This window comes from Solea senegalensis, linkage group LG14 (assembly GCF_019176455.1).
Source record: "Solea senegalensis isolate Sse05_10M linkage group LG14, IFAPA_SoseM_1, whole genome shotgun sequence".
In the NCBI taxonomy this organism is placed as follows: Eukaryota; Metazoa; Chordata; class Actinopteri; order Pleuronectiformes; family Soleidae; genus Solea; species Solea senegalensis.
The window spans coordinates 25646619-25666290 of NC_058034.1; the positions used below are offsets into that span (position 1 = coordinate 25646619).

Consider the following 19672-nt stretch of genomic DNA (forward strand, 5'->3'; position numbering starts at 1 on the left):
CATAAAGTACTCCTGTGTGTCATGATGTAAAATCCATGGTTTTCTCTGTGGACTTTGGTGTGAAGAGCGAAATAAACATACTTTTCCTTTTAAGGTGTTGTTTCACAGCGAAACATAACTAGTTTTTGGCTCAGCCATGGTTGGGTGTTGGTTAAACAGCCTTCTCACATACTGATGAACACACCTCAATGTTTCTCCAGCCTATAAATGAGATCTGCGCTCAACTCGACTGTGCAGAAACCTGCAGAGCAGCATCATCAGCAGCAGCAGCAGCAGCAGCAGCAGCAGCATCAGCATCGCCCTCCTCATACCCACCCAGGAGTTTCCTGTCCTCACCAGGTAATGACAAATATATTAATGCTCTTTGCATCGCTAAAACAAGAGCATTCAGAGAGCGCCTGCACTTTTTCCATTTTGATCCACTGGATCCAGAAGACTTTCTGGATCTGCATACTGGCTTGTAGCTGTTACCATCTTTAAATAAATCATACATTTAAATTGCAGCCAAATCTGTAATCTGAATAAGATCTGGATGAGGTATGACATTTGTTTTTTTCAATGGAACATAGATGATCATCTACATAACAATAAAAAAAGTCAGATTAATCTGTCAAACACTGTTGATAAACATAACCTCCTGGCAGCATGTCACACAGTATAAAACAGTAGTTTATTTAATGATTTGCAAAAGTAATAAATCGCAGCATCAAATCCCTGCTGGACTGTCTCAGCAAAGCTTTAACAATTCAATTCAAAAATACTTTTTGCAAACATTTCTAAAAGTTATATCAAAGTCATGCACATGTCCTGAACTAAAGCGCTATACACAAACACAGACAGTGACCAGTTTTCACCAGTGCTTGAGATATAGAGATATATTTGATTTTCCTGGCTGTTGGATTGAAACTTTGCAGAGCAACAAGTGGGGAGTGGCTCTGAAGTGGAGCGGACACGCCTTGGTCCATCACCTGACTTTATGCCAACACACACACAATTATTAATCACACTGGTATAACAGGTTAAGGGAAAAGGGTGTACAATATGTTAAGCAGTGCATTGCTGATAAAATGCAATAAGAGTCCATTTATGTGGAGAATAAAGTGGTAGACGATGAATGACAATAATGATGTGAGAAGGAGATTTTCCCATAGACTTCTATCTATAAATGCAAAAAAATCCCAAACAAAAACAGGTTCATATAGAATGGACACTGCACTCGTTCAAACGGAGTCAAACTATTATATATATTATACATATATATATTATTATAGTCGAACTATTTTATAATCACGTGAGACAAAGAAAATGTCTGTTTCTTGTTCTTTGTGTGTCTCTTTCAGGCCCTGAGCACTATGACATCCCCCAAACAGTTTGAGAATGCAGGAAAGACACCCGGTCTGCAGGTGTGGCGGGTGGAAAAAATGGATTTGAAACCCATCCCTAAGGAACTCTACGGAGAGTTCTTCAGTGGAGACTCGTACATCGTGCTCTACACCTCCGAGTCTCTTTCCCACAGCATTCATACATGGAGCGGTATTTCCTTTGGGTTTTTTTGCTTTCTGAGCCTCATGAAAAAGTTTGGCCACCTCTTGTTTTACCACATCTGTTCTACCACAGGTGAGGATACCTCCGTGGATGAGAAGATGGGTGCTGCCGTCTTCATGGTTCAGCTGGATTGCTTCTTTGGTGGCAAACCAATACAATGCACTGAGCTTCAAAATGAAGAATCTTCCACCTTCTTGGGTTACTTCAAGCCTGGAGTCAGATACAAGGTGAATGCATGTTGTTTTCAACTGTTTGTATGTTCACAATAGAAGCTGATACAGCTGCACAAAACAGACACACACATATTGTATTGTTGTATCAAGTTGAGATACTGATCTACATTCAGAAGCTGTTTGGGAAATAATAAAGATTATTAAAGGGACAGTTCGGATTTTTGAATATTAAGTTGTATGACACCGACCCAGGGAAAGAGTGGATGCAACGTGGTTAAATCATTTAATGAGGGTCCGGTTCGGCGCGCTCGCCCCGGTCCGTAGCCAAGAAAAAAGTTCTGAGAGAGAGAGAGAGTTTGGGTTTTAAAGCACAAACATACATGCATATGTTATGTAACAATAAAACTGCTGCGGATCAGTATGTCACACTCTATTCAGGCCCGTATCACTACGCTGTGCAGCCGTGCAAGTCAACAAGTCGCCGTGTTTCAGCTGTTTTAGTCAGACAGAGTGAGGGAAATTAAACACACCCACGTCCGACTAAGCAACCAATGATGAACCGTGTAGTGAAAATCCATCGGGTTGTCTTTATGAACACAGTGACGAGGAGGAGAGAGAGAGAGAGAAGAGAGAGAGGGTGTGAAGCGATGCAAGGAGATACAATCATAATAATAAGTGGTGGACTGTTTGTGGATGAAATGTTAATATATTATCAGTTTTACAGAGTTAATCTAATAAGATAACAACAAATTAAAACAAATTAAGGCCAATATGATAAGAACACATAAGAATGACAGAGTAAAAGGGATAAAGCAATAGAACAATAAAATAAGTAAGTTAAAATAGTCTATGACTGCACAAGAAGGCTTAGTCTTGGGATGAGGGTTAAGGTTAAGACTGGATTTTTAAGGTTGGATTGCATGTATCATTTCCGTCATTAAATGTACTAAAACCATCAAATTAACCCAGCATATATTATAACATGGCTGAAATTTGATGCTAATTTTGTGTGTTTCCATCATTTTTTACATAAGAAAGTACTAAATGCAAGCTAAGTTTACAACCTGCATTAATAATTGTACGGTAGACTATAGGGATCTTAGGTGGCAGCAATCACTACAGGGTGTCGGGTCAGGACACTTTTGTACAGTTCTTCTGAGTGCATGAAAAAGAGGCGGAGTCCTTTAATAAGGTTCAAGCTGTTTATCAATTTTTGCGTGAGGGTGTGTGGTTGCTGCAATACAAGCACAACACAATATTGTCTGATTAGAAAATAACAAAACTAACATATAGAAATACACTGAGCTATCCAAAGGTAACAAAGGAAAATACAGCTTCAGATAAGTAGTGAATGTAGCGTCAACATTACTCAAATAAACTAAATGAACTGTCATCGATTGGTTTCTATGCAACATAAAAACATAAGATGGATGGACAGACAGTCATTAATCAATCATCAACTCACAAGCAACAGGGACCAGCAATGCAGATGATCAATACCGCAACATAAACTTCTCTGATCACCAGTTAGCAGCTAGCTTCACGTCACTAATTAGGGACTAATTAGTCATTACATCACATAACTGATGGAAAAAACACAACTTTCAGGTCATCAAAAGACACATGAATAAACACAAACACCAACAAAGTGCAATACACAAGCAAAACATTGCAACTCACGGCTTCATAGACGCACACACCACAGATCGTTTAGACGACGATCGCTCTCAGACGAGCAGCACTGACGGTGCGTTCAAGGACATCAGCAGGGTGGGAATTTCAACGCACGGTGATTAACAAAGCATGCTGACATGTATGATCTTTTGTACAATAATCAACTGAACTAAACTGGACTGGCTGTTTTAGGGTTTCTTAAATAAAGGACTAACTTCACCATGATATACTATGTAAAACCACAATTCCATTCAGTTCATGATTGTGAAATGAATTGTAAAATACAATACAGGGTTGAGTGGATTCAGTCTCCAAACTTTAAAATGGATAAAGTACATAAGTGTAGTTTGATAATAATTTAAACAACTTGTCTTTGTTGCTGTCACAGAAAGGTGGCGTCGCCTCAGGGTTACAACATGTGGTGACCAATGTGAGTACTGTAAAGCGCTTGCTGCATGTTCAAGGTCGCCGTAACATCAGAGCCGCAGAGAAGGACCTGAGCTGGAGCAGCTTCAACAGTGGAGACTGCTTCCTCATTGACCTGGGAACGGTAACTACACAGCAGATACACTTTATAGCACTTCACAATGTTTTATTGAAACTTATCTCATTTTCCAAAATACTAGGATATCTACCTGTGGAGTGGAAGTAAAAGCAATCGCTTCGAGGCCCTGAAAGCCACTGAGGTGGCCAAGGAGATACAGAGCAACGAACGATGTGGACGTTGTGATATACACAGGATAGAGGAAGGCGCTGAGCCAGAAGCTGTCATTAAAGTGAGATGATTATACTTAGATTTTTTCTTACTTTGTAAATGTATCTGCTGCAGTGTAATATGTCTGTATTTCTGTTTTTGTATAGCTGCTTGGACCAAAGCCTGAACTCCCAGAAAGCTCTTGTGATGTTGCTGTTGATGCTAAGAATAGAGAGATTGCTGCTCTCTATTTGGTAAATATTAACATATTATATCTATATACTGATATTCAGGTTTTAAAGCTGAGCTCCTCCCACCAGATGGGAAAGGCTTTGCACCGTAGGCAGATGTTGCTAATGCTGGAATAGCAACCTTTCCACTCCCCTCCACATTGCGTGAACTCAATTGGCAATGATTTTAATCTACATTCATTTTATTTAAAAAAGTTCTGCACTACAGCTTTCATCAACGCTTTAACCACCAAACCCACGTTGCGTTGCATTCTTTTTCAAAAGAACCACTATGAATACACTTTGTAGTCAGATGATAATTGTAGATTTTCTCTCTAGATATCTGATGCTGCCGGCTCCATGAAGACAGCTCTAGTGGGTGAAAAAAACCCATTCAAACAAGAGATGCTCTCCAACAGTGATTGCTACATCTTGGATAATTTTGGAAATCACAAGATATTTGTCTGGAAAGGTGTTGTTTTTTTTTATCTATTCTCACGAAGCTGCACTAAAGACTTTTACTGAAGTCTCTAACCTCTGCACCACACTTCCCAATCTGCAGGTAAGAACGCAAATATGGATGAGCGTAAAGCGGCGCTGAGTGCTGCAAACAAGTTCATCAAAGACAAGGGTTACCCCTCAACTACCCAGGTAATGTTGCAGTGCAGTTAAAGTTGTACCAATTCTCCCTATCATCTTACTCTTTATAAGTGTACTTATGTTGGACTTGCACAGGTCCTAATCATGCCAGACGGTGGGGAGGATGCCCTTTTTAAGCAGTACTTCGTCAACTGGATAGATAAATATGAGACTACAGGCCCGTGCCAAACCTTCAGCATGGGTCGCATTTGGGGGAAGGTGATCCCCTATGATCCCTCCACGGTACATGAGAACAAGGACATGGCTGCCCAGCATGGTATGGTGGATAATGGCTCTGGAAAAGTCCAGGTAAGTTTTGGTTGAACTACACTTATGCTGTTGAGTCAATACTTCTAAAGTGCATGTGTAGATCTGACGGTTGTGGGTGTCATAGATTTGGCGTGTGGAAGGAGGGAACAAAGTACCTTTGGACCAATCCAGTTACGGACAGTTCTTTGGAGGTGACTGTTACCTGGTGTTGTACACATACTCCACTGGAGGCAAGGAGAAGAATATCATCTACGCCTGGTGGGTGCAACCTTTGTCAGTATGACATACCTTACTATCAAGTAGATAGATCTTCCCGGCACCAGCTTCCTCCATCGACACTAGTGTCTATCACAGTTGACGTTAGAGAGGCAGGGTGCAACCTGAGTGACACATGGCTTTGCTGTGTTCAGGAAAGGAGAGAAGTGTACCCTGGGTGAATTCCCTGCTTCATCCTTGATTAAAGATTGCTACGATGGAGTTGCTACACAGGTGAGACATTGTACTTCTCTGTAAGAAATAGGTCACCATTTTTAGAAGAGTTGTTTTTGTCAAGTGTTGATGTGACCATCTAATTAGCTTAGCCCGGAGTTATGAGTTTGAGCTGCAATTCTTTAAAAAAACATATTAATTCTACGACAGATATGCCATCTCCACCGTCCACACTACCCAGTTTGAAAATACTGCTGGCTTTGCTAACTCGTGCACGCCCCTTGACCTACTTTCTTGTTGTCGCTGTGTGTTTGCGTGTGATCCCAGTGAGATGTGCTGAAGCAGCTCAAGTGTGTTATGAGGACTGTTCATCTGGTGTGTCTTTGTTCATGTGTTCATTGAATGCCTTGCTCAAATGGTTCAGTTTCCTTTAGGGTTGACGATTGAATTGTTGTATTCATTTACCACTTATCATCTTTTTGTATTTACATTGCTTTGACTTGTTTTTGTAGTATTTTGGGGTTGTTTGTTTATAGTTATCTTTGCTTCAGTCATTTATCTGAATCTGTTTTTGTTTGCGTTATATTTACTTTTGTAGTATTTTCATTCAATTTATTTTCAATATATTCCTTAGAGTTATTTGGTTTTTAACACTGGCTCTCAGAGTGTTTTTCGTGTGTATCTATTTGAACGTGATACCTTTCCATAGTTTTATTGATGTGATTGTCCTTTTTTTGGGTGTATATTGAGGTATTTATTCAGCATTGTAGGCCATGCGCTGCAATGCCTTTGGCGACACTTAACTGTGGTTCCTCCCTAGCCTCAAACAGGTTTTGATGCTACTTTTTTTATTAATAATAACATTCAATTTTTTATATGTCATCCTTTATTTGTGTGATCCTCTAGAAAGTATGTCTTTGAGTACCAGACCTTAACTACATTTGAGTAGCGACAGATAGTGGTTCTTGTCTGCCACAACTCAATAATCAGCTGTGAACAAAAATGACTTGCAATGCCATCTACATGACATGTAGGCTGATCTGCTGTTGTGTCTCTGCAGGTCTGTGTCAGTCAGGGCCAAGAACCAGCTCATCTCGTGAGCATCTTCAAGAAGCCTCTGGTCATCCACCTGAGTGGATGCAAGGGTGGCAAGGACAAGCCTGCCAGCAACCAGCGGCTCTTCCATATCCGCCAGAGCTCCACCAAAGCCACCCGGGCTGTTGAGGTCAGTGTCATTTATTACATATACAACAAACTGACACAATGTAATAAAGAATTCACAGCATTTCTCTTTTTTTTTTCCTTTCTGTTTCACTGATCCAGGTGAAGCCCAATGCCTCCTCTCTGAACACTAATGACGTGTTTGTGCTGAAGTCACCCAAGTCCATGTTCACATGGGTGGGAAAAGCAGGAACTCCAGAACAGGAGGAGGCAGCTGAATATGTTGTCACTCTGCTTGGAGGAACTGCCACTCGCGTGGCAGAGACCAAGGAGCCGGGTGAGTGCTGGTTCAAAACTGTCATCTGTGCGGCATCATCTGTGGATAATAGTTTCTTTTGTTCTCGTCATCAGATGATTTCTGGAGAGCACTGGGTGGAAATAAAGAATACCAGACTTCACTGACCCGGCAGGAAACAGTCAAGGCTCCTCGACTGTTTGGTTGTTCAAACAAGACTGGCAGCCTGATAGTAAGTATTTCAATGAATTGTATGGTTGTGTGAGGTACAGACACAAAGTCTGATTGAGAACATGGCTGCTAGGGAAACCAGCTTTTATCCTCTTAACCAAGCCTCACCTATTAAAATCTGTGGTCTTAATCTTAAGTCTACATTAATCTTAAGTATACTGTATATTTGACACTTAAATCCCTCTTAAACAGCGGTCTCTGCTTGGAAACTGAATTGTGTGTTGCCTTTTTAACTGTTTATATTGCACTACAGTCCATAGAGGAAATCAGAGATTTCCAGTTGTTAATCCACCAGAGAGTCAGGTCAGAGTCAGTGTTGACTATGTTTCAGGATCTCATAGAACTGCACCTAAAATAAACCCTTTACTAACTTTTCTTATATAACGCCATATACTGCTACATTGCAAATTATGTTCTGCTCATTTTTTAGAGAGATGAGGTGTCAGGCAATTTCACACAGCAGGATCTGGCAACTGATGATGTCATGTTACTGGACACCTGGCATCAGGTATGGCATTGGTTTTCTAGATTGGTATTTTTTGTTTAAACTTTGCTTTTTAAATGGTCAGCATTTTCATGTCTTTATTTTAAGCCTTGACATTTGAATGTATGCATTGGCATTTTAAATGCACATAAATAAATACGCAATGAAAATAAAGTTTTTGAATCTTCATGAGTTTCAGTTTTAATATCTTCCGGACATGCCATTTGTTTTTTTTTCTCCCACCAGCTCTTCCTCTGGATTGGAAGGGATGCCAACGAGATTGAGAAAACTGGATCACTCAAAATTGGTAATAAAAACAGAATAATTAGAGATGGGGAGAAATTGCAGAAGACGTTTTTCCTTCACAAGTGTCTGTATTTTTTTCCCTTTTCAGCCAAAGAATACATAGATACGGACCCCTCTGGCCGTTGCAGTATCCCCATCAACATCATTAAACAGGGGGAGGAGCCTCGCTCCTTCACTGGCTGGTTCCATACCTGGGACGAAAAGATGTGGAACAAGGACATTAACCAGCGCATAAATGACCTCATCAAAAACTAGAAAAGCACAGCTGCAGTAACTTTCCGTAGTTAAAAAGATTGAAACCTTTTGCAGGATGTGGTGTGCTTGGAAATGTGGTGTTGGTGGAGGTTCAGCTTGGACATACATTAAGCATTACAAGATATCCCATTTTACAACACACATGTAGTCTGTACCTCTAAGGCTTGGTTAGTTATTTAACTAACACAAGAGGGTCAGACTAAAATAACACAACACAGACAGAAGCTTACAGAATCAAAAGTATACTCAATCAAATTGCTCGAAATGTGTTATGGCTTCTTTATAAACAATAAATTGATAAATGAAAAAAGGCTCACCTTTGTCTTTATACGTTGTTATGGCATGAAGACATGAAGACAATTGAAAAACCAAATGAAAATGGAAAAAAACATTTTTTTGTTTTACATAAAATGATCCTTTTTACAGCCTTCATTTAGACGATTTTGATTTGAGAACTGACTTTCATTCTGTGTCAGTGAGGTGATAGACTATAGATGGAATATAATCCTTAATTTATAATACTAAGGCTGCAACGATTCATCGATTGTTAATCGATGAATAAATGAATCCCTATCTATTTTAATAATCAATGGATTAGTGTTTTATATATATATATTTAACTAAAACAACATTTGACAAATAAATTATTAAAACTATAATTTCACATTGTGGACAAGTCAAGACTTTTGAGAACGTCATCATTAATCAACAAATCTTCTTACTATTTTCTGCCATTTTATGGACCAAATAACAAATGGCTCATTGACCCCTACGTTATTTGAGTTTGACACCACGGGCCTAAATCCTCACTATGGCAACAACACCCAGTGCATAACATACTGGACGTTAATCTGCAGGCCATGTGTACACAGTTTTTGCTGAGTTGCTAACCTGTGGATTAAGTAATGGGCTTTATTGCCACATCCACAACACCTTCCGCTGTCTCTCAGTCAGTCCTCATCAGTCAGTCCTCATCAGTCAGTCCTCATTCTCTCCCTGCTGCTGGAACTACAAGAGAAACACCAGAACGAGGCACAATGAATCAGAAGGTGGTTCTCATCACTGGCTGCTCCTCTGGAATTGGTCTTGCCTTGGCTGCCCGCATTGCGAAAGATGAGAAGAAGAGGTTCATGGGTAAAAAAAAAAAGGCTTGTTAAGACTTGTTGACTTGAGACTTGAGAACGGTAGCTCAGTTAGGAAATCATTGCATTAAACTGATTTTGTTTGTCACAGTCTACGCCACCATGAGGAACCTGGGTAAAGGTGAGGCTTTGGTTGAGGCAGCAGGTCGGACTCTCGGCAGGACGCTGGAGATCAAACAGCTGGATGTTTGTGACGAGGTCTCCATCAAAGCCTGCGTGGACAGTTTGCCTGAGCGCAGGGTGGACATTCTCAGTACGTCCACAACATTTGGTCCAGTGTGTTTTAGAAAAACTTCCTAACTACAACTTTGAAAAGTGGTAGTTCAGGTTTTTTGAGGTGTGGTTGTATCATGACCCGTCTGCCAGGAACTAGGCTGAGAGAGAGGCTTGCTCTCAGTGAAAACATGGCTGCCAGTGGGGACACACCAGTATATTGACTACATGTGAGAAAAGTAATATAATATGTAATATAAGTCATAAAATGACCTCACTATGCCATCAGAGATTAAGGAAAGGTGTTAAATGTAAATACTGGCTTCATTGATAATGGTGCAGCTAAGTGATTCATGCATAAACATTTCATTGTTGAGTTTTTGTATTTTTATTGGTCTGTTGTGTTTACCATGCCCTCTATAATTCACCCTGTAGCACTTCAGACACAGTGAGCTGCAGCTATGGGTTGGCAATAGTGAACATTACCAAACCTAAAAAAAAGCCCCACTACCCCTCTCCAAAATGTCTCGCCCAGAGGAGAAGAAAAATGAGTGTCAGCAGCGGCGATGCGTTAAAATATAGGTGGATAAAATTGTCTTTCATACACTTTGTTGGTGAATATTCAACATACTGTACATGGGGATTTACTGTACATTATAGAGCTCCAAACGCTCACAGCACCATCATGGTAGTCAAGGCTGCAGCAAAAAAATGAACAAGACACTACTGGAATCAGCCCATCAGAGTTCACTGCGCACTTTAAATCCACAGCGGTTGACCAATATAGCGCACAACTTGATAGCATGAACATACCTTATCCTTTAATGCCCCCGCCCGGCTTGCTATTGACGAGTTTGGAAACAGTGTGAGAGGACATTATTCCAGACATCAGTCACAGAAAGTTTACAAGAGCCTGGAGTCAACTCCGGAGTCTACTGACTAGAAATGGCATTGTTGCTCAGACAAGTGTCATGTTAGCGCAACGTTAGCGTAAGTTAGCGTTAGTGTAAATATGTTGTAAATAATTGCTGTGCATGTGTCATATGTGAGCTAATCTGAGTCCAAGACTTAACCAAAAAATCCATTGCTTTTCGGTTCCCATCTCTCCGGCTTGAGCACGTTTCAGCAGTGGTTCACCTCTGCTGTCTCTCTGGATCTTTGGGGATCCAGTAAAATGCTGTTAGCCTGTCGCTGTCTGTTTGGCATCCTGGGGAACAACATCTATCATGCATTTTCACTTTGATGATGAAAACAGGCAGCAAAGAGACAAGTTTCCTGGCATATTGCCTGATTTAGGTGTTGTCTAGTATATATTATGTCTGTAGAGGTGAACAGCATCGATGCCTACCAGAGGAACGTAACCTCAGTTGTGTGACGTCAACTACTGGACTTCTACCTAAACCTTCAGTGGGCTTTAGTTTTTCACACGATAAATTCATCTGTTGGGCCACACGTTAGAGTGGTAGCTAGCACTGTTGCCTTATAGCAAGAAGACCCAGGTTCCCGACCGAGCGCCTTTCCGTGAAGTTGCATGTTCTCCCTGTGCGTGTGTTCTCTAGTTTCGTCCCACAATCCAAAAAACATGCAGAGGTTAATTGGACATTGTGACCTGTCCAGAGTGTAGCTACCCCACGTTTTGTCCTTAGTCAGCTGGGATTGGCTGCAGCTCCTTGTGACGCTCGTGTGCGTTATACACAAGTTTGTGTCAATTTGTAAATGGCTCATATTCCACACCAAAGTCCATAAAGAAAATCAGACTTTTAATATCATGCCACAGCTCGTAAGCCACTGCTGTCTCCAACAGTACATTCAAATGCATTTTGTGAAAAGTGACAGAAACGTAACAAATGCTGCTCCAGTGTCCCTTAAGATTTTCAAGAATTGAACAGAGCTTTTTCAGTTGTACCTCATACAACCACACCGTTTAAAAACTCAGGACTATCCCTTTTCTGAATAATCTGGTCATGTTTCCATCACATAGTACTTTTCTTGCTGATGCCCTGATGACACTTGGCTTCCTCTAACAGTCAGTAATGCTGGAATGGGTCTGATTGGACCTATCGAGTGTCAGTCCATTGATGAGATGAAGACTGTCATGGACACCAATTTCTTCGGGCTTGTGCGGTTGCTAAAGGAGATACTGCCTGACATGAAGAGGAGGAAAAAAGGCCACATTGTGGTCATTAGCAGCGTCATGGGCATTCAGGGTGAGGAAGGTGCCACCTCTTCATCATTCAGAGAGAAAACCTTACTTGTCTTAATTGTGTCTTTCTCTGTTTCAGGAATTTTATTCAACGACGTCTATGCAGCATCCAAGTTTGCAGTGGAGGGCTTCTGTGAAAGTTTAGCTGTACAAGCCCTGAGATTTAACCTCAAGTGAGATACAGATTTTATCATGACATGGACATATCACGGTTTTAAAATTCTGTTGTTCTTGTGTAGTTTAACTTCTTTGTGTCTGGCTTTCTAATCCTTGGTTCCTGTTTTATTCTTTAGTAATTCCTTGTTTTACATCCTGTGCTGTCTTCCCTCCCGATCGCCTGCCCCGCCCTAATATGATTAATCTGTGTCTCTCCAGTTTCACCTGTGTTCAATTATCATAGTTTATTTATTATATAGTGTATTTAGTCTCTGTGCTACTGTGTCTCTATTGTTTCAGTTCACTGTGTTGATATTTTAGTTGTGCTATGTTCAGGTCTGTTTTTCTGATCCTTGTGTTTTCAGCGATTTCTCTGTTTTGACTTTATTCCATCCCCTCCTGCTTCACATTGAATTTTTACATGTTTTACTACTTGTATTTGGGTCCTCAGTTTGGACACTGTGACATTTTCTGTAGTTTTTTTAATTAATTAACCTGGAGAGAAGAGGAATGAAGGTTGGCACGAGCAGATCAGAATACCGGTGTGTGAATGACTGACAGTGAGACAGGTGGCTGTACGGTGATACGGTGCAAGGAGTACAGGTAGTGAAATTGGATGAGTTGAAATACCTGGGGTCAACCATCCAAAGCAATCGGACAGTGCACAAGAGAGGTGAAGAGAGTGCAGGAAGGGTGGATACGGGTGTCAGGGGTGATATGTCATAGAAGGATAGCACCAAAGGTGAACGGTAAGTTCTACAAGATGGTAAACCTGCTATGATGTGTGACTTGGAGAGGCAGATTTTAATAGGGAGGACGGACAGGATTGGAAATGAGCATATTTGAGGGACTGCTCAGGTCGAATGGTTTGGAAATAACCTGAGAGACTAGGTTGAGATGGTTGGATCACCTGCAGAGGAGGGGCAGTCATTATATTAGACAGAGGATGTTGAAGATGGAGCTGCTGGGCAGAAGGAAAAGAGGAGGACCACAGAGAAAGGTCCATGTTATGAAGGAGGACAGTTGGTGAAACACAAGAGGACACAAGGGACAGTACATGATGTACTGTGGTGACCCCTAAATGTAGAAGCCAAGGAAGAATTTTAAGACTTTTTTCTTTCTTTGGCCCTTCATTAACCCTGCATTTGAGTCCTAACCTTTGTAAAACACAAGATGGTTTTAAATGGTGTATATTCTCCTTTTTCATTTTGCACTGGCTTCTAAATCATAAATACCTGCAAACCAGTGCTTGTCACTACCTGAAACATCTACCCAGTCAGATTGCACAACCTCACCTACCACCAAAATATGCCATAGTTAACCACAACACACCCTGGTTTCAGGCAGTTCTTAACACAATGTGAGTGCTGTTGCACGCAGAAAATAACATTGTAGGGCGGTTTCAAACAGCTCGTGGAAACTGGGCCATGCATTTTTACATTGTGTTATAATGGACGGCTCTGTTGCATTTTATATTTGTATGCTGCTCTTCAGCTTGTTTAAAGTTTGCTAACATGGCTGCCTGGGGACACAGGGAAAAATAGAATTGAGCCACTAAGATCCACAGTATTCTAAGAAGATGTTTGCAACTTGATCTTGTTTCCAACTGAAAACTGAAGTATGCAAACAGCCCACTGTGTTGCACCAGTCCATAGGGAACTCCAGCGATGTTACATCTCACACAGATGTTGATCCACTGCTGCCTCCAAGTTCAAATGTGTTATTTTCTGACTTTGATTCTTGAAATCCTTTTATCGGATTAACCTCAGTGGCACAAACTTACCAAATGAGCTCTTATGTCTCCATAAGCTATGCCGATTTACTCTGTGGACTGTGGTGAGAGAGTTAGGGGTTTACAAACTTCAGTTTCCAGATAGAAAAGGCTCTTTAATACCAGGACAAAGTAGTGGACATGTTCTTAAGATATCATAGACCAAATTGTGAGTAGGTGTAGCGGTGTACAGGATGATGTCACAGGGGCTGAATCTGGTGCTACACATTTAATGAGTTGTTCTGCAAAAGTACTAAAGTGTTTTAGATTCACAATCGCTGCACAGCGTTGTCCACTACCATCTTATGCACTCAAATGACTTAAGACTCCCACGAGAGTTCCCTGTGTGGAAATACTGACACCTACTGATGATCTACAGGTGCTGCTGAATAACAGTGACTTTGATGAGGAAAATTATATAGAACCCTTTCAATTGAAAATTGAAACGTGACTTATTTGCGTCACATAGACTTTATCAGGAGAGCCTTCTCTTTACTGGCTAAAGTATTTTTTCCTTGAGTCCCGACTGGCAGACATGTTATTGGTTAGAGCACGTGGATTTACAATGTGTCACAACCTCATGCAACCACAATTCAAAAATACTATGTCTTTAAGTTTCTGTTTGGGCATGATATATTTCTGTTTGTAATGCACTTGTCCTTTCTTTCTTTCTTTCTCTCTTTCTTTCTTTCTTTAGTATCAGTCTGATAGAACCAGGTCCGGTGATAACAGAGTTTGAGCGTAAGGTCTACGAGGAGGGAATGAAGACTGACCTTAGCAAAGCTGACAAAGTGACCGCCGACATGTTCACAAATATCTACTTGAAGAACTACAGTCAAATTTTTGATACCCTCGGACAGACTCCAGAGGATATAGCAGAGGTAAAGTACAACTCATCTATAAACCAAAAACTAGTCCTCCAGCATGACACTCCTAATACCAAATCACAAATGTAAGATTTGCTCTTGGGTTTCTCCCACAGTTGTTTTGTTACTCCTGAGGTAACGTACATTTATTGACAAACCAATGATATTGGTATAGTCTTCAGACCAGGTACAGTAACCTATGTTATACAATTTAATACACATGATTGTGACATGTGACGTTTTACTTCAAGTTATTGGAAACGAAAACTAAGAGAGTCACAGTTACGGAGGTCAGGTGGTAGTGTGTTCCAGAGCTGAGGAGCTGAGTGGCTGAAGGCTCTGCCCCCCATAGTGCTGAGGCGGGCAGGGGGCACAGAGAGGTGGATGGAGGAGGAGGATCTGAGGGAACGAGTGGGGCAAGGTTGTGGATGGCCATGTATGTGTACAGGAGGAGTTTGTAGTTGATGCAGTGTTTGACAGGGAGCCAGTGGAGGTGCTGGAGGACGGGGGTGATGTGGTGGTGTGAGGGGGTCTTTGTGATGATACGGGCGGCTGAGTTTTGGACCAGTTGCAGTTTATGGAGAGACTTTTGGGGGAGGCCATAGAGGAGAGAATTACAGTAGTCAAGACGGGAGGTGACGAGACTGTGAACAAGGACGGCTGTGGAGTGGGGGGTGAGGGAGGGGCGGAGTCTGTTGATGTTGCGGAGATGGAAATAAGCGGTGCGGCTAGTGATGTTGATGTGTGAGTGAAAAGAGAGTGTGCTGTCGAGGATGACACCCAGACTCTTTACCTGAGGGGAGGGGGAAACTGAGGAGCTGTCAATGGTGAGAGAGAGGCTGTAGATAGGGTGGATTTAGTGCCGAGGAGGAGTTCAGTTTTGTTGCCGTTTAATTTAAGGAAGTTTGAGGTGAACCAGGTTTTTAGCTCAGAGAGACAAGAGGTGAGGGAGGGGGGTGGTAGTGTGGAATTTGGTTTGCAAGAAAGGTAGAGCTGGGTGTCATCCGCGAAGCAGTGGAACTGGATATTGAATTTACGGAGGATGTGGCCAAGGGGGAGGAGATAGATGATGAAGAGAAGGGGCCCCAGGACAGATCCCTGGGGCACACCTGTAGTGACTGGGGAAGGTTTGCGGAACTGGAGTGCGGCCTGTGAGGTAAGAGTGGAACCAGCTGAGGGGAGGGTGGGAGAGGCCAATGGTGGAGAGTCTACTGAGGAGAATGGGGTGGGAGATGGTGTCAAAGGCAGCACTCAGATCGAGGAGGATGAGGATGGAGACAGAACCATAATCAGCTGCAATGAGGAGGTCGTTGGTGATTTTGATTAAGGCGGTCTGGAAAGGCTCGTAGAGTGAATAGAGGGATAGGTGAGAGTGGAGTTGGGTGGCAACAGTTTTTTCAAGGATTTTGGAAATGAAAGGTAAGTTAGAAATTGGGCGGAGGTTATCGTAATTGTTGGGGTCTGAACCGGGTTTCTTTAATATGGGGGTGACAGCGGCAGTTTTAAAAAAGTGAAGGGACTATTCCGGATTAAAGTGAGGAGTGGATAATAGCAGATATGAGGGGGAGCAGGGAGGAGGAGCAGGATTTGACTAGGGTTGTGGGGAGGGGATCGAGCTGACATGTGGTGGGCTTTGATTTGTGTATGAGGTCGGAGATTTCGGAGGTAGTGGGAAGAAGAAAACTGGAGAAGAGATGACAAGGAGGAGAAGGTTCAGGTGGGGAGATAGGTGGCGAAATTGTGATGTAGGTGCTGATGGATGTTATGGATTTTCTGGTTGAAATAGTCCATTATGGAGTTGCAGGTTTCTGTGGAATACAGGTGGAGGGGTAGAGAATTGGGTGGGTTTTTGAGTTTCCTTCAATGGAGAGGATGAGGCCGGAGTAATAACTGGTTTTGGTTTGTGAGATTAGGTACTTATATTGTGTGATATGGGTGGTGTACATGTCCTTGTGGATGGTGAGACAAGTTCTTTTGTGAAGTCGCTCCAGTTGTCGGTTTTTGGATTTCATGGACCTAAACTCGGGGGTAAACCGGGGTCGGATGCAGAAAAGGACACAGACCGGGTCACTTCAGTAATATGGCCTGACACAGTAAGATCAAGCACACTAGATATAGATGACCAGCAAACAGTTTACACTTACTAGTTCAACAGTAACAGGACCAGGTTGCCCTCGGTCGAGATGGCCTACCTGCTGTAACTGGCTGATATAAGTACAGAGCAATTAAAGGGACACGTCAGACGGTCATTCATGGCACCACTCTGCCACATACAACAACACAATGTCTGATATCGACCTTCAAAGATATCCAAGATCTTTTTGATGGTACATAGTGAATGGCACCTCTGTCAAAGCCTGTCAAAGTCCAAGGTTTCCCTGAAAATTTGCCTGAAAGTTTGGGACATACCTGCTTGCAACTGGGGATTACCAGGAAGTCTAGAGGGGCGGGGCTGTGTGCGGAAGAATGCTGATTGGTGGAACACAGTTTGCAGCTACTTCAGTGTTTCCAATTTAGCAACGTAGTGACTCTTTTAACGTGAAAGCACGTATCGTTCTAAATGTCTTTGGACACACACATTATGACGCACCCTCCCATGCACATCAAGCGTGATGCGAAGCAACTAATAAATTATGAGGGAAAAAATTGCATCATCTCGCTCCGGTAATAACACAATTATTTTGGTACTATTCCTAATGAAAACACAAACAAATATGTGCTGCTGTATAGTAGCCTACACTTTTGCAAAGCCCTTATATCTTGTTGTTTTATTTTTACAAATGAGAAATTTGTGAATAAATGTTTCCTTTGTTGTGCTATCTTTTCCATTTTTAGCACACTTGCAAGATCATCACAATGGACGATCCGCCTTTTCGTCATCAGACAAACACTCTTTACACTCCTATGACCACACTCAAATATGCTGACCCCAATGGCGACCTCCCTATTGACACGTTTTACAAAATGGTCTTTGAACATGACAAGGTTTTCAACACCAGTCTGAACTTCCTCAAACTTCTGCGCTGGAGAAGTCGAAAAAGCTTTACTCTGGAAAAGACGGAAAAGGACAAGAACTGATGGAGTGTTCATACTATCGCAGACACATTTGTCCTTATTGATTCAATATCTTTGGCATCTTGTCGAAAATAAAAAGATGTGACAATGACTCTTTCTGTGTCTCTAAGGTCACGGTCAAGTTTTCAACCATACCTACAAGGGGTGTAACACAAACCGATACAAATTGATTATCTGTTATAAAAAGTAAAAGAAAAATATAAATCAATATTTATACTGTATCTATAAAAATGCCCTATGAACCGATCAATGTACCGTCTTTGGATGTTTTGAATCAGTTTGATGAAGCTGCTGTTGAAGGGATACATGGAGACTCAGGGGAGCAGAACAACAAGCAGATGTACTGTATGTATACAAGAGACGTGGTTAAAACCTGAATTAGAGAGTTCCACAGAGGTGGAGGCAGTGGAGGGGTGTGTGTAATGTTTGTGAAACAAGGTATACTGCAGTGGCGAACCATGAGCACTACAGCTGGGCCTTCACCTCAGCCATCATTGCCGAGAAAATAAATCATCGCGGAAAAAAAGCAACAGTACGATGAATTGAAAGCGCTAAAAAACTGCAATTCTTTAATTAACGATGACAAGGATGTAAACAAATAGACCATAACATCAATAACTCCGCAACAAGATACATTCTCAACATCAACTTCATAAAACTGGAGACCATTGTGGTTACATAGTTGAAAATGAAAGAAACATACTCAGTGCAAACACAACCAAACACTGGAAATATAAAATGAGGTCACCCGGTGATGCTGCTGACACAGACGCTCATTTCATCACCATGGACAGTGCTATGAAATCACGGCTAGATAAGTCCAATTTAAGGCAATTTGACAACCTCCGCAATAAATAAAAATGACTGAAATAATAATCAAGGTTCCTCATATGCGTCAGATACCAGGGACATGCCAGCACTATTTATGATCAACAATTTTGTCCCCACCACAAAATGAAAGTGCTAAAGTGGCCATCAGGCCCAGGAAATAGGGCTACGTTGCTCATCGGTGATGTAGAGACTGGGGCCATGTACCTTTTCAAATGTAAACAGTGAAGGAAGGGGTTCAGTTCAACGTTAGTAAAGTTAATGTTTGCTATAAAATAACATAGCGAACAGTTAACGTTACATCAGTGCAATTTTACAGAATAAATTAGATAATATAATCGAAATTACAAAAATGACCCATTATTTGTTTTTGGCATCAGATTCATAAACGAATAAGGAAATAACAAACCGTTTTTCATTTTTCAATTTTGGAATCTCATTTGAATATGAAAAGAATGATACACGGATTGATGAAGTACCCAGCACTTTTCAAACCACAATCAAGCTATGGTTACTGTCCCCGGCACTTTTATTTTTTTTAAGTGACGCCCTTGATGTGTCTTATAACATAGACCTACCTTACATGAAAACAAAATCGAGCCTGCGGAAGTCAAAGTGCAGCCCGTAGTTTTCACTGTGCAACTGCCGGTGCGCTGTGCGCACGTCTCAAACTAATAATAATTTTTGGTCTTGAAATGTCTTTCCACTTTCATAACCTTTTATTTTAATTCCAGTTCTGGAGTTGGACTTCCATTTTTTTTATCATTTAAAGTTTTTCTGAGAAAGGCCGCCTTGAAAAAGGCGATGCTATCAAGCTAGCCACAACATTGCTCTCGTCTCCCGCCGCCTTTTTACTGTCTCTCAACCTCTCCCACCACTCTGGGGGGTGTGTCATGTAGTGTCTGTGGTCTGCAGTTAGACTTCACGAAGATTTTTTGGTCCAGAATTATTTTTGGACCTTCTCTGAAGACGTAGAAGGCCCTGAAGGTTCGCCACTGTAGGCATGTACATGTACGCATATATACATATGTA

The 19672-nt window shown here is 41.6% G+C and overlaps 2 protein-coding genes and 1 long non-coding RNA gene across 5 annotated transcripts; 2 read left to right on the plus strand and 1 right to left on the minus strand.

Annotated features, from left to right (window-relative positions):
- The first annotated feature begins 200 nt into the window (after positions 1 to 200).
- Positions 201 to 8570, plus strand: scinla (scinderin like a). Of its 2 annotated transcripts, none has more exons than XM_044044737.1 (17): positions 201 to 339; positions 1341 to 1533; positions 1618 to 1772; positions 3781 to 3942; positions 4019 to 4168; positions 4254 to 4340; positions 4656 to 4788; positions 4879 to 4967; positions 5052 to 5264; positions 5350 to 5483; positions 5636 to 5714; positions 6715 to 6879; positions 6978 to 7152; positions 7227 to 7342; positions 7772 to 7849; positions 8072 to 8132; positions 8220 to 8570. In XM_044044737.1, exons 1-17 carry the CDS (start codon positions 208 to 210, stop codon positions 8384 to 8386), a joined length of 2289 nt encoding a protein of 762 aa, XP_043900672.1. In that variant the 5' UTR covers positions 201 to 207; the 3' UTR covers positions 8387 to 8570. The 2 variants fall into 2 exon arrangements, with proteins under 2 accessions (XP_043900672.1, XP_043900673.1); XM_044044738.1 differs by having other exon boundaries at positions 287 to 335; positions 1338 to 1533.
- Positions 1690 to 3473, minus strand: LOC122781203. Of its 2 annotated transcripts, none has more exons than XR_006361774.1 (2): positions 3399 to 3473; positions 1690 to 2056 (listed from the first exon to the last, which is right to left on the minus strand). It is a non-coding gene; the product is annotated as an uncharacterized LOC122781203 (long non-coding RNA). The 2 variants fall into 2 exon arrangements; XR_006361773.1 differs by having other exon boundaries at positions 1690 to 2952.
- Positions 8571 to 9337: 767 nt separating the features above from the next.
- zgc:109982 (uncharacterized protein LOC553564 homolog) lies at positions 9338 to 17903 on the plus strand. Its single transcript, XM_044044750.1, has 6 exons — positions 9338 to 9520; positions 9620 to 9781; positions 11769 to 11948; positions 12024 to 12117; positions 14569 to 14752; positions 17573 to 17903. The coding sequence occupies exons 1-6, from the start codon at positions 9424 to 9426 to the stop codon at positions 17813 to 17815; spliced, it is 960 nt and encodes a 319-aa protein (XP_043900685.1). The 5' UTR covers positions 9338 to 9423; the 3' UTR covers positions 17816 to 17903.
- The last annotated feature ends 1769 nt before the right edge of the window (positions 17904 to 19672 follow it).

Excerpts from the sequence above, each read along its gene's own strand:
- scinla (XM_044044737.1), top strand. The coding sequence starts at position 208 with ATGAGATCTGCGCTCAACTCGACTGTGCAGAAACCTGCAGAGCAGCAT. Across the intron at positions 1,534-1,617 it reads CAGCATTCATACATGGAGCG|GTGAGGATACCTCCGTGGAT; the intron begins GTATTTCCTTTG and ends GTTCTACCACAG. Across the intron at positions 7,850-8,071 it reads TACTGGACACCTGGCATCAG|CTCTTCCTCTGGATTGGAAG; the intron begins GTATGGCATTGG and ends TTCTCCCACCAG.
- zgc:109982 (XM_044044750.1), top strand. The coding sequence starts at position 9,424 with ATGAATCAGAAGGTGGTTCTCATCACTGGCTGCTCCTCTGGAATTGGT. Across the intron at positions 11,949-12,023 it reads CAGCGTCATGGGCATTCAGG|GAATTTTATTCAACGACGTC; the intron begins GTGAGGAAGGTG and ends TCTCTGTTTCAG. Across the intron at positions 14,753-17,572 it reads CTCCAGAGGATATAGCAGAG|CACACTTGCAAGATCATCAC; the intron begins GTAAAGTACAAC and ends TTCCATTTTTAG.